Source organism: Telmatherina bonti, assembly GCF_933228915.1.
Source record: "Telmatherina bonti genome assembly, chromosome: 13".
NCBI classification, from domain to species: domain Eukaryota; kingdom Metazoa; phylum Chordata; class Actinopteri; order Atheriniformes; family Telmatherinidae; genus Telmatherina; species Telmatherina bonti.
This window is the reverse complement of record NC_136611.1, coordinates 27,560,547-27,573,091: the sequence shown is the minus strand read 5'-3', so window position 1 is coordinate 27,573,091 and position 12,545 is coordinate 27,560,547. Positions and strand designations below refer to the sequence as shown.

Sequence of the window (12,545 nt, the reverse complement as noted above, 5' to 3'; positions counted from 1 at the left end):
TTAATCAACAGCGTAGTTTGGTTTAGGTTTTTTTTCCCTCTTTGTATTTTTTAAGAAAGACATCAATAAAAAAAAGGTGCAAATGAATAGGTGTACTTTATAAGGTCATCAGTTGCACTACTCTAGTTTTACCATCTTTCAATTTATCCATCTTTATATATGTTACATTAAATACAACCCAAAGAATGAGGATCTGATAAGTTCGTTTTATTTGTGTTTCTTTAGGATTTGAGCATATTTTGTTCAAATAATTCATAATTTGCTGAAAAAAGAGTCTGGGATTTAATTTAAGTGAGCTAACACTGATATTGAACAAACTGTGTGTGATCTATTGCCCTTTTAACACATGCAGCCTGTATATCCAGAGATCAAAAGCACTTCATGTTTATTGGCAGTGAAATGTTTGAAGTTCATCCATCACAGAGCTGGTTAATAGAGAGTTTACATTTACAATAAGGAGGGAATGTGTGTCAATACGAGGAGCTCAGAGGTGACCATACAGGCGAAGGAGATAGATAGAAGAATACACAACAGAATTAAGCTCTATGGCCAAGTGAAGTTAAAATTAATGTCTGATGAAATGACTGAAGTAGGAAAATAATGCTACATGGCTGTATTAGCCTGGGCATTTTGGGCTTGCATGTCTGTCAGTAGAAGTGGCACTCTGGCTGTTCACTGCTGATTTAAACAACTGGATAAATGCAGAGAAGTGACGGTGCATTCTTACGCTCTGGCTCGGCCAAATGCATCACAAGTTATTAGAAAATATTCAAACACATTTGGCCAAATGCAGTCTTTAGATGGCAATGCTACTGAGCATTTATCCATTACCACTGCCATCCACATACTTTTCATATTTCACTCAGCAGAAATTTTTTTTTTTTTAAATTTGCACACTTCATTTCTATATAAATGTCCTTTTAGAGGAACCCAAGTGTTATTCTCAGTTGCTCACAAGACCATTCCTTACAGGATGGCTCACAGACACTACATATTAGAATACTGACAGCAAGTTTTAATTATAATATACTGGAAACACAATAAACACCATTTGCTATAGAGCTAATAGTTTCTTGATTGGGGACATAATGCAAAAAATGTTCAGATTCAGTGACCAAAGTAAGGTGCTGGGCCATGGAATACAAACAGAATCACTTCAAAACATCTTTACATTATTTTTCAAGTCACTTATCTCTTCTAAAGGATAAAATAAGCAGATTTTTCCTGAATGTATTTCATTAATTTTAAATTTTCATGATGCTAATGTTGGGCTGCATGATGGAATAGTGGTTAGAACTGTGGCCTAACAGCAAAAAGGTCACAGGTTCAATGCTCAGCAGGGCGAGGTTTGGACAGTGGTCTTTCTGTGTGGAGTTTGCATGTTCTCCCCGTGTATGCGTGGGTTCTCTCCTGGTACTTTGGCTTCCTCCCACCATCCAAAGACATGCATGTTAGATTAATTGGTTACTCTAAATTGCCCAGTGAATAAATGTGAACATGAGTGAGTTTGTCTCTGTGTGGCCTTGTGATGGACCAGTGAGCTGTCCAGGGTGTACTCTGTCTTTTGCCCAATGCAGAGCATCATGACAAAAAAATAAAAACAAAAAAATCCCACAACTAAGGTCGAGGACTGATAAAATCCTGCATCAGACCAGAATGGAACAGAATTTCTCTCCTAAAACTCCAGAAACCGGTTTCCTCACTTCCTAGATGTTTCCTGATAGTTATGAGAGGAGGATGCTACACACAAACCATCACTCTGATTTCACAGCTCAGAGATGAGTTGCTGCCATCAAAATCAAAATGAAACAATTTTTCCCCTGAAATAGTCAAATGTCTCAGTTTCAACATCTAATTTGTTGTTTGTGTTGTATTTGGAATAAAATGCAAGTTCATGGGATTTGTAAACAATAACATAATGATTTTATTTACATTTTACACAGTGCCCCAACTTCTTTGGAATAGGAACTATAAATCTCCAATCGGCCTTCATTAATTCCCCTGTCTGTCCTGCAGATGCAGACTTTCTCACTCTTGTGATAATAGAAAGGTTTCTTCACCGGATGAAGGTGATCAGAGAACATCAGGGTATTGATTTCCAGCTGCTCTACCCAAGTAAAAACTAATCACATTAGAGAGATGCCCCCACCAGCATAAGAGGGCAGTGGAATCCACTCAAAGTTAAGGGTCAAGCATTCAGGTTTTCGTTTCATTTGTCATGTCTGTTTGACTGATGGAGTTTTGTACTACTGTAGACTCCTCCCTCTTTGCCTTCAGCATTCATTTACCCAGTTTGTCCACTAGACTGTGCTGGTGGCCCACAATATTCAATGCCAAACGCTCAGTCATCTCTAAAAGTTCTTCACTGCTGTCTTAGTTTGACGTTTACTCTTAGAAATTGTCTTCCTGGTTTCTTACTTTTTCCATTCAAAGTGTACAGAAACTAACCTACATCAGGTAATGAATGGGGTGTTTAATTATGCTGCAATTCTCATTTATATTTTCCATTTAATAAATTAATAAACTTTCAACTGGTCCAGTAATCAGCTAACTGAGTCAAATATGACTTTAAAACAGTCAAAGTACCGATGCCCTGTGTGTCTGTTTACAAACTAATGTGAAGAAAGACTTTGGCATTAAGCATTAACTGTAAGGTATTAGCTGCCTGGACAACAAATGGCAAACAAACATGGAGCCCTGTGGATCAATAAAGACTTCAGGTTGTGTTTTTATAAATGACATGTTTGCCAGATTGAAATGAGGCTTAGTAAAAGATGCCTGAAATGGGTTGAGCTTAATGCACATCTGAACCTGCTCAGCCCACATTTGGAGTTGATGCAGAAACTTGTTTATAGAAATCAAAGTAACCGAGATGTGGGATGATTTATTTGTATGCCTATAACTTCAGTAGTGCTCTTTATTCCATGAAATCTCCAAATAAACCCAGAAAATCTGCAATAACTATCCAGAAATGTGACATTTCATTCAATACTAACACAAGTATTTCCACAGACACGCAGTCACTCAGGATTCTTCATCCCTGCGACCTCATCAAAACAATGATTTTAATGCTGCTGGATAATTTCCCCTCTGCGAGCACAGTCCTCATTTGAAGTAACCACTCACTATCATTTAGATTAGGCTTTTTTTGAGCATTCATTTGAAAGGGGTGACGAGGTTACTGGAAGAGTCCCACAGTGCTTTGTTGATGAGAGCGGTGAATGCGGGGTCGAGTTTATATTCAGAACTAAAGAGTTGATTGAGGCCATTAGATTCAGCGATATTAAAGAGGACTGAATGAGGATACAGGAGCATTAATGGACAAAGTGTTGGTGTCTGGAGGTTAAGATTGTGGGTTTAATTCCCACCTACATCCCTGCAAAGCTGGCGCAGTCTGCGGTCCTGTTGTACCAGAGCACAAAGTTCCTCTCTCACACCTGAAAATGCCTGGTTAAAATTTTTTTAAATTATTTTCAGGCATTTAACATTTTTTAAGTGATCAGGTTGTACTATTAACCATTGAAATGTTGACTAGAATTCCTCACGCTTTGTCATGACTTTCAAAAAATGATTGTCAATAACAAAGCAAATACCTCCTTATAAATACAGACACAGTTACAAAAAACATAGTAGCCCTTTTTCAGTACTATTATGTATCAGGACATTAAAGTTATTATCAGGTCAGGTTCTTATTTGGTCCTTATCAAGTCTTAAAATTAGATAATTCCATCTTAGATGAGCAACAACATGCGACACATTACACCCACATGACATATTATGCCACGTCACCCTTCGTTTAGCTAAAACTGTGCCAAAATGTGGAAGCAGTGTGTGAAAAACTGAGCCAACTTTTGCTGTTTCCATGGGAATTGGGAGGGGGGCGTAGCAGCCAGGTGCTGCTAATTAAGTGTACGACTAACTGATCGTCATGTGTCATTAATGTGATCACCTCCGTATGAGGAAGCAAAACTTTTGTCAGTTTGCTGCCGTGGAGCATTAAGGTGTGTGTTAACATCAGAGAGGAAACACATAGGAAATGAGCTTAGAAAAGCAGTTATTGCTGATCATCAGTCAAACAGGGAGAGATAATGAGACCAATTCTCAACAGTTTGTAGTCTATTATTACAGCAATGCTCAAGGAAATGACCATACCCCAAGAACTGCATCTCAAACTCTCTGAGCTTCAAGTATGATTTAAATATTAAAGTTTATGACAGTTTGATTAGAGAAGACTTAACAAGTATGGCTTGTTTGGAAGAGTAGCAGGAGAAATCCTTTACACTCTAAAAATAATATGGCAGTACAGCTTAGGCTTGCAAAAATGTGTCAGAATAAACCACAACATGCTTGGAACAACATCATTTGGACAAATGAGACCACAGTGGAGATGTCTGGTCATAAGATGCAGTGTATTTGATGAAGCCGAACACCAGTATAACTTCATACTAGTTGTCAGGCATGGTGGTGGAAGAATGATGATTTGGGCTTGTTTAGAAATGACAGGACGTGGACACCTTGCAGACATCACAGCTTTGCTGTGTAAACTTGTATATGCTTACAAATGTGACCAAATATGGTAAGTAAGACTGTTTCTTGCATGTAACAGTATATTACTCATGCCTTAATGAGTTAAGAAAAAAATTAAATGCCACAGTAAGTCTTTTATGACTTAACTGTGGTTTGAGGACGCGTCATACCATCCTTATTACATTTAAATCCAAGTTTTTACTTTCACCCTAGAGTCATAAAAATGCAATAAACAAAACTTTGAATAATCTTTCTTCACTTTCCCCCTTTGGTGTTTGTCTGTGGCAGAGGTATATATCGCTGTCCCTGAAGGGGCTCAGAATATCACTCGTGAGAATATTATTTTCTGCCTGGGACTGATTTTCATAAGGGAGCTGCTGTTCACCGTGAATCATGTGCACAGTGATGGGCAGGTAGAATGTACATGGTTCAAGCCATCGCTTCTGATGGATGGATGTCTGCACAGCAGACCAGTGATGTGCTCCTTGACCAAAGGAATTAGTTACTTTAAGTAGACAAAGAGAACTTTCATGCTTTATTGTGTTAGAGAGAGTCTATTTGTGACAATTTAACTTTGGTACAGATGAGCTTTGGACTGTCAAAACAAGAGTTTCTAAAAAAAAAAAAAAAAAAAAAAAAAGTCCACTTAATTTTGCTCCAATCTAATTTTGAATGCAATGTTGGCATGTATGTACAAATAAAGTCAAAGTTATTTGTTCTCTCTCTCTCTCTCTCTCTCTCTCTCTCTCTATATATATATATAAAATTATATATACATATATATATGATGGATTTTACAGAATAATTTAAAATATAGGCAACTTACTGTATTATCACTAAGATTCTTAATTTTTCACACACAGTAACATTTGGATTTTATTCCCCATTCGCATAACAAGAAATAAAAGTAGACTAAGTCATCCTCATAATAGTTCATTACATGTATTGATAATGTAGCCTATTGTAATTTGCCAGTCTGCCTCTAATTATAACGTCCCATGTGCTCCTGCAATAAACACGCCAAAAAAGTAGGCTTGGCTAAATTCCCAGAACTCCACTAATCTACACATCATCTCCTTCCTTTTTCCAGACGGTATTGATCAAGCTCGGGCTTTACGTCAGTATTGATAACTTTGCCAAAGCAAAATCAAGTGCAATTGTCCAGTTAATGTTGCGACCGGAGGCGCGGATACATTTTTACCTCCTCAGTTTTTAAAGACTCCCAGCAGTTCACCAAAAAAAAAAAAATACTGTCCACTTTTTCTGTTTTCTTTCTTCTTTTTTCATCTTACTTTTTTCTCCACGTTTTTTTTTTTTTTTTTAAATGTTGGCAGACTTGTCAAACATCTCGGTGGACTCTCGTGTTAAGTCTGTTTATTACTTTTTTTTTTTTTTTTTTTTTTTTTTTTTTTTTTTTTTAAAGTGGGACCAGTGATCGTAAAGGTTGTTTAACGAGGGGGAATCCAGCCCACATATTTATTGCAGCCGCTGAAAAAAATCTCCTCAATATCCCCCAAGATGGCCGCCGATGTAGGATCGATGTTTCAATATTGGAAGAAATTTGATCTACGGCGGCTTCAGGTTAGTGCTATTCTCACCTTTCTTAGCGTATTTTTCCAGCGGTATGTCTGCTTACTCTTCTCCGGTGTGTCTTAACGCGTTTCGGGCGAATGCAAGACGAAAGCTAGCGGTGTTTGCATTGATAGTTATTAGAAATTGATCCCTCTTCTGCCTTTGTTCAGTTCAATCATTGATCAGCGGTGGAGCGACCGTGGAGCAAGCACAGCCTCTGTCAGCCACACCGATCTGGGATCAGCACCGCGGACAGCACTGGCGTTTCCACGCATTTAGCTTTTCTGCTTCTTTTTGTCTTTATCGTCCACGACAAGCACCGCCGTCACTTAGACGTACGGGAAACTTTTAATGCGCCTCTTGAAACGCTGTTTGTTGGACGTAGACTGTAACTTTTTTCGCCCAGCTTAATGTTTTATGCGGTTTGCGTCGACAAACCCGATGCTTTCGCTGCTTCATCTCTCAGCAGGCTGTGGTACATTTTCTTTTCATTTTTCCACATTTTCGTTTCCTATTGAAGATTTGGGAAGTTTTGTTTGTGATGTGGAAAGTTTATTCTGTGGACGCTAAACGGCTTTGATCGGACATTTAATGATGAATTATCTCCTACAGTGCAGACTGCACATGTCAGGCAGTCTTATCGCCGCTTGTAGTTGTTGAGAGATGATGATTTTAGGCTTTTAGGCGATGAAGCGCTGGACTCTCATGTAGCTGGCAGCTAAAAAAAAAAAAAAAAAAATGTTTGTGAATAATAGCGTGGAGATTGTGGCAGGTGAGCAGTTTGTTTGTATCACAGCCATATGATGTAGTACATTTCAGTCCTGTTAAATAGCATGTCAGCTCCGCAGGCAGAAAGCAGAAAGTTGAATTTTAACAACGCAATGCTGACAGGCTTTATGCTCTGGACACTGCAAGCAAACGCTGAAATCAGGTTGGCGAAGCTAAATGCTGTTTTCGGTGTCCACTCCCCCCCCCCCCCCCCCGCGCTCCCCCTCTGTCTCCCTCCCTCTCTCTCTCTCTCTTGAAGCCGCATAGGGCTGCTCGGCCGGGGGGGCTGTGTAATTGTATTCCCCGCTAATGTTTGTAAATCAGCCTCGGCCGGCGCAAGGGCACCATCTCTGCCGTTTGACTGATGTTCTGTAACATGAGAAATGACAGCAGCGTGGCAGTCCGGCTCCCGTGGAAAAGAGGAGCAGAAATCAGACCTGGTGGCTCTCGGTTGTCTCGTGCTGGTCGGGTGTTATTCCAGCTCCCAGCCGCTGAACCTCTCTCTCTTTCCCCCTCTCATCCAGGCTGGGATCCACCGGGGCGAGGGAGCTATTGTTGTTGGGTCCTCTCTGCTTCGCCCTATAGCTTTTATAAGACCGTGTAACATTAATGATGCGCACATGCAAGGTTTCCTTCTTTTTAAAAATTTTTTTTTTTTTTTTTTTTTTACCCCCCTTTAATCTGACTCAGTAGCCCAGGAGCTAATCCATACCGCTTCAGGATGTCCGACTGTCATGAGCAGTGATACAGGGCTGATTATTGAGATAAAGACGGATAGCATCATCAATGATGATCAGAAGGCGTTCAGGCAGAATAAAAAACAAACAGTATACCTGTAGAAAACTATTAACTCATAGTTGTCTTTTCCTGAATCACCTCATAACCCTGTTCAATACAGTACTTTGATACAGATTGGTGTGAAATTGGACATTTTTAAGTTCCAACCATAGACTGATGGCTTTTAGATACGTTAGTGATATAGCAAACTGTAAGAAATTGCTTGGTGGAGTTTGCAAACATTTAAACTTAAAAAATAAATGCTTTTATAGAAAAACAAACACTTATAAGTCTTCAAAGTGTTTCATAAAGTGAATCTAGTTACGTTTGTTTAATATGGAAAAGTGGTATACATTTTTTCAAGTTGGTTTGAGCATCAACACGTCTGTATTTATATCTGAGTTACAAAAACAAATCTAAAATCTTAATTTTTAGAATAATATTACATGTACACCTTTATACCCAATGATTTCTATCATATAGTCTTGGTGACAGCATCACTGTAGAAATTCTTTCCGACTTGTGGTTACAGAGATGCCTGTACGACATGAACGACCTCTGCTACATGTCAGAAATCAATTAATTCACTTATTCCTCATTCAGTCATGGTTGGAGCCAGTTTGGGGGTGTAAAATCATTACAGCTGTTTTGCCACATATGCCCACATAGAGCGGTGCTCCTGCTTCTTCTGAGGCCATCTGTGAGCTATTTATTTTAGCGGGGTTCATGCCGGAGCATTTATTTTCTCATTACAAGTTATTATATCAGCAAACTGAGTGTGCATTTTTTTAGTCTTTGTGCAGTAGATTTCATGCCAGTGAGTTGCAAAGGATGAATAATTCACCTGCCGGCTGATGAAAAGAGGGCATAGAAAGTGTGAAGCGCTGAGGTGGAGTGACCTTGGTTCCTGCTGGCTGCAGGTCACCCGGCCGTTGCTGTGGTAATCATTCACACCAGCCAGATGGCATTTCTGTGGGCGAGCATGAAAAGGACGGGTCAGGGTCTGTCCTGTCTGCCAGGTCCTGCCAGGCTCGGAGACTATTCGCGGGCCAAACTGTTACAGCATTCAGACTGGGGGGGGGGGGGGGGGACTTTATACAAAAGAATTATGAAAGAAGTTGCAAATGTAGCTGATCGCTGTTGTGATTTTATTAAATCCTCATAAAAAAGGATTATAGACCAAGCAGCAAACACACTCGACTAGTTTTTGACTTGTAAAAACTTGGTCTCGCTGCTTTTTCCACAAGTTACTTTAATCCCGCTGTTGTTTTTAACGATGTTGCAACGCTGTGCTCATATGGAGAAATATTGCCCCCCCCCGTTTCTTACCAGTTATTCAGCCTTGTTTCCAGTGTCTCTTTCGCGAATCTAAGAGGCTGTGGGGTTTTAGATCAGGAACAAAAGCTTGTGATTGTACTACATTTAGCATGACTCAGTTGCTCTGGTGTCAGCTCTAATCCACACACAGAGACAACAGTATTGCCAAACAGTGAAATTGCTTTGCAGCCTGTGAGCCTGGCTGCCTCCGCTGCCAGCCTGCTCTCTGTGCTGTTTGCCAGCAGCTCCTCAACACACAGACACACACACACACACACACACACACACACACACACACACACACACACACACACACACACACACACACACACACACACATAGCAACCCTGCAATCTCAAATTGGCTGTGAAAATCAGTCTCTGTCTCCCTTTCATTCATGCTTTCACATATTTGTTTGCTGATATTGTTAATGTCACATGCATCGGTTTAATCTCATTGTGCTGGGGAGCGAGGGGCTCAGATGTTGTTTTATGTATTGTAATTACTGTATCATTTCATTCATATGCTGTCATACATATAAAAGGATTTAAAGATGACCTCCACAGTGGGGACTATATAAGCTCATTACCTCTTTTTTTATTTTAAAGACTTGACTTCTGTTTGGTGTCTCAGATCTCCGGAAGATTAAGCGATGCATTAAAATGTTGTCGCCACCTCACTCATGCTCGCCCTTCTTGTATAAACATTTCTAAGCAAGTGGATGGGTGGGGCATCCTGTCATGGTCCCAACATCTTTCAGGTTGCCCCTCTTTTTTTTTTTCTTCTTTGACATCCACAACAAAAGCAAACAAGAAAGAGAGGGAAGCTTTTTCTTTTCCTTTCTTTCTTTTTTTTTTTTTTCATACAAGACTATATGGGGCAAATTGAGATGTGAAATCCAGGAGCCATAACCCCGATGCATAAAACGCGGGGAACATTAGAGAGCGAGAGGAGTGAAACAGACTTGAGCATTAAGCTGTTTAACCTCTCTGTGTAGCATTAGTGGTAGAGACTTCAAAGCAGATGCTTCGGCGTTGGGAGCAGAATGACAAATGGGTTTAGAGACAGCTACGGTGAGCATTCTCACAGGAAGACTAGGCCTGTCATTAATGTCAGCTTAATCACTTTGACCTTCCTTCAAGTTGATTTCCATACCTATCCAATCATTTTGCCTCGTGCATGTTCCTGTTTGCAGACTACTGTATGTGCTGCTGTTTGATAAGCCGGGGTGTGATGATGATGCTGTTTATATCAGCATTTGTTGACAAGAGACGGTCTTAAAAGCTGAAACATTAAAGATTTGGTTCATGCAAATGATGGGAGAAAAAAAAAAGCACACATTTTCTTCTTTCCTGTTGACATGAAGATTTTGAGTGTGTCAAGTTTCTTTCACCAGAGTTTTTAGCATCTTTAGCTCCCAAATATCACACATTTTAATCTCTTCTCAGCTCAGAAAAAATGTCAAGGACTATTTTTTTCATCCTTGTTTCCCAAATGAAGTACCCAACATAAATGAAGTACATCTTCACAAATACAAGGGCTGTGTGTGTAATGTCAGGCTCAAACGTAAGCTGAGACTTGTGAGATCGCTGCAGAAGCGTTAGAGTCAAGACGTGTTACCGTAGGCTAAATTCACCTGTAGTACAGAAGTTTTTAATGATTATCTCTTTCACTCCTCCACATCTTTTCCACTGAAAACCAGAAGAGAGTGGCCCAGTTTATCTAAGCATGAGTAAAGTGATGTCCGATGAGAAACTGTAAAAGTAGACGATAAAAAAGTGAATCGGAGCTGTTTTACAGATGTTTTATTGGAGATATTATGCTGGTAAATATCTCAGGAAACCACCAGTCAGTGTTGAAGATGGACACCTGATGAGTGTCATAAGAATGGAGAGATTTGCCGTAGAAACCCAGAGGAAGTAAAACACAGCAGAGTATTTTATAGTTATAGTGAGCGCTTTATTATAAGACTCCCATCATCTTCATGGAAACTACCAGGACCCTCATGATTCATGTCAAACAAAGGCAGAGTCACAGGAAATTATATTAGAGTTTTTAAAGCTGGAAGAAACGTTTGACCACATAAGATATGACTTGGTGACATGTGTGTCCCGGAGTGATGAGAGGGACATCTTTACAGCCAGCAAAGTCTCTGCTTTCATGACACTTTGTGTGTTTGGTTTGCTTTAAGTGGAGAAATATCATTGCTTGGGGTTTGAATTGTTTCACTCTGGATGTTAATGTTTGAGTCTTTTAGCTGAGTTTCTCCCTGTAACGGTGATATTCTTGCTGAGATTGGTGTGTCCTAGCGTGTGTAAAGATATTCTGTACGACACGAATCTCATGCTGACCTCTGTGCGTGGGGGGGGGTGGGGTGGGGGGGCCTTTAGGCAAGAAGTGAATAAATAAATTCTTTATATATATATAAATAAAGTCTTTTATATAAAATCATTTTTATTGTTTAAATAAGAGTTTTGTAATCTGAGTTCACGTCTACTGACAGCTCCAGCTGGTAAGCAGAAGATGTCCGGAGCCATTTTTCTCTCTTTTTCTAGTTATATTTCAGCATGGTTGTATTGAGTATAATGGAAGAGACATTTATTAGTTTAAATAACTACTATCTGGAAATCGCAGGCTTTGTTAGCTGTTTAAGAAGAAGTGATGCTCCGGTGTTTTGAGTGAGAATTTGAACCAAATAAATAGTGATGTTTTCCATTTGGCACGACTACATGTAGCTAAAACATTTTTTTTAATTTAGTGGGCAGTTTGCTGACCGTTTGAACCAGAGCAGCTGGAAGTATCGACATAATGTGGAGTTTTTCTTTGCATTGATCACAACTTGCTGTTCTTTACGGGTGCCAGGAATTCTGTCATTAATCTCCGTCGTATTTTTCCATCAACGCTTCCAACTCTTCTGCTTTCAGAGTCTGGCCGTTTCGCTGTCTCTTAACTTATGTAGCATCAAGTGTTAGAGGAGGTTTACCCCCCCCCCCCCCCCCCCCCCCCCCGGTAGTTGACAGTGCTTCATAGCAAAAGCCGGCAGTTTTTTCTCCGTAGCGGCGTGTTCTCCTTACTGCTGCCCCTAGGCTGGAGCAATTGCTTTGCAGGAGTAAATAACCAGTTTTAACAAAACTTCAGGGACACATTAGTGAGCTGGAGGATGGCTCCGTGATGGTGGGGCAGCCTCTTTTTCCCTCACAGTGAAGCTGGAGGAAGGAGAGAGGTAATGGCTCATCGGTGTGAGGAATAAAGCTGTGTCCTCTCCCCCGGCTGACAGCCAGTCCCCTGCCCAGTAAGTCCATATTGAGCATCGCTTCTCCACTGCGGCCTTGGCTTTATTTGTTTTGACTGTCTGACGCCACTGCAGACGTATCGAACGCACCCGTCTTTTCTTCTTCATTTTACCTGACTTACTATGAATCCTGTGTTTCACTTTCTGTATGTTAGCCTCTGCTTTTGTCCTTCATGATGAAAAAACCAGAACGTGACAATGCCAGGCTTTTGTTGATGCTGGTTGTCATGTTACGCGAGGTGAGCGTGGTGCAATGGAGGGTGGGCTTCTGGGCTCAGCACACTCACGAGAT

The 12,545-nt window shown here is 40.3% G+C and overlaps 1 protein-coding gene across 1 annotated transcript in view; it reads left to right on the top strand.

The window, feature by feature from the left end:
- Positions 1 to 6,045: 6,045 nt before the first annotated feature.
- The window catches only part of cux2b (cut-like homeobox 2b), a gene marked incomplete at both ends in the record, with an annotated part of 85,855 nt that continues 79,355 nt past the window's right edge, over positions 6,046 to 12,545 (top strand). The window contains one exon of the mRNA XM_079251931.1: positions 6,046 to 6,108. Within this exon, the coding sequence (XP_079108057.1) occupies positions 6,046 to 6,108 (63 nt within the window). The remainder of the gene's footprint in view (positions 6,109 to 12,545) is intronic.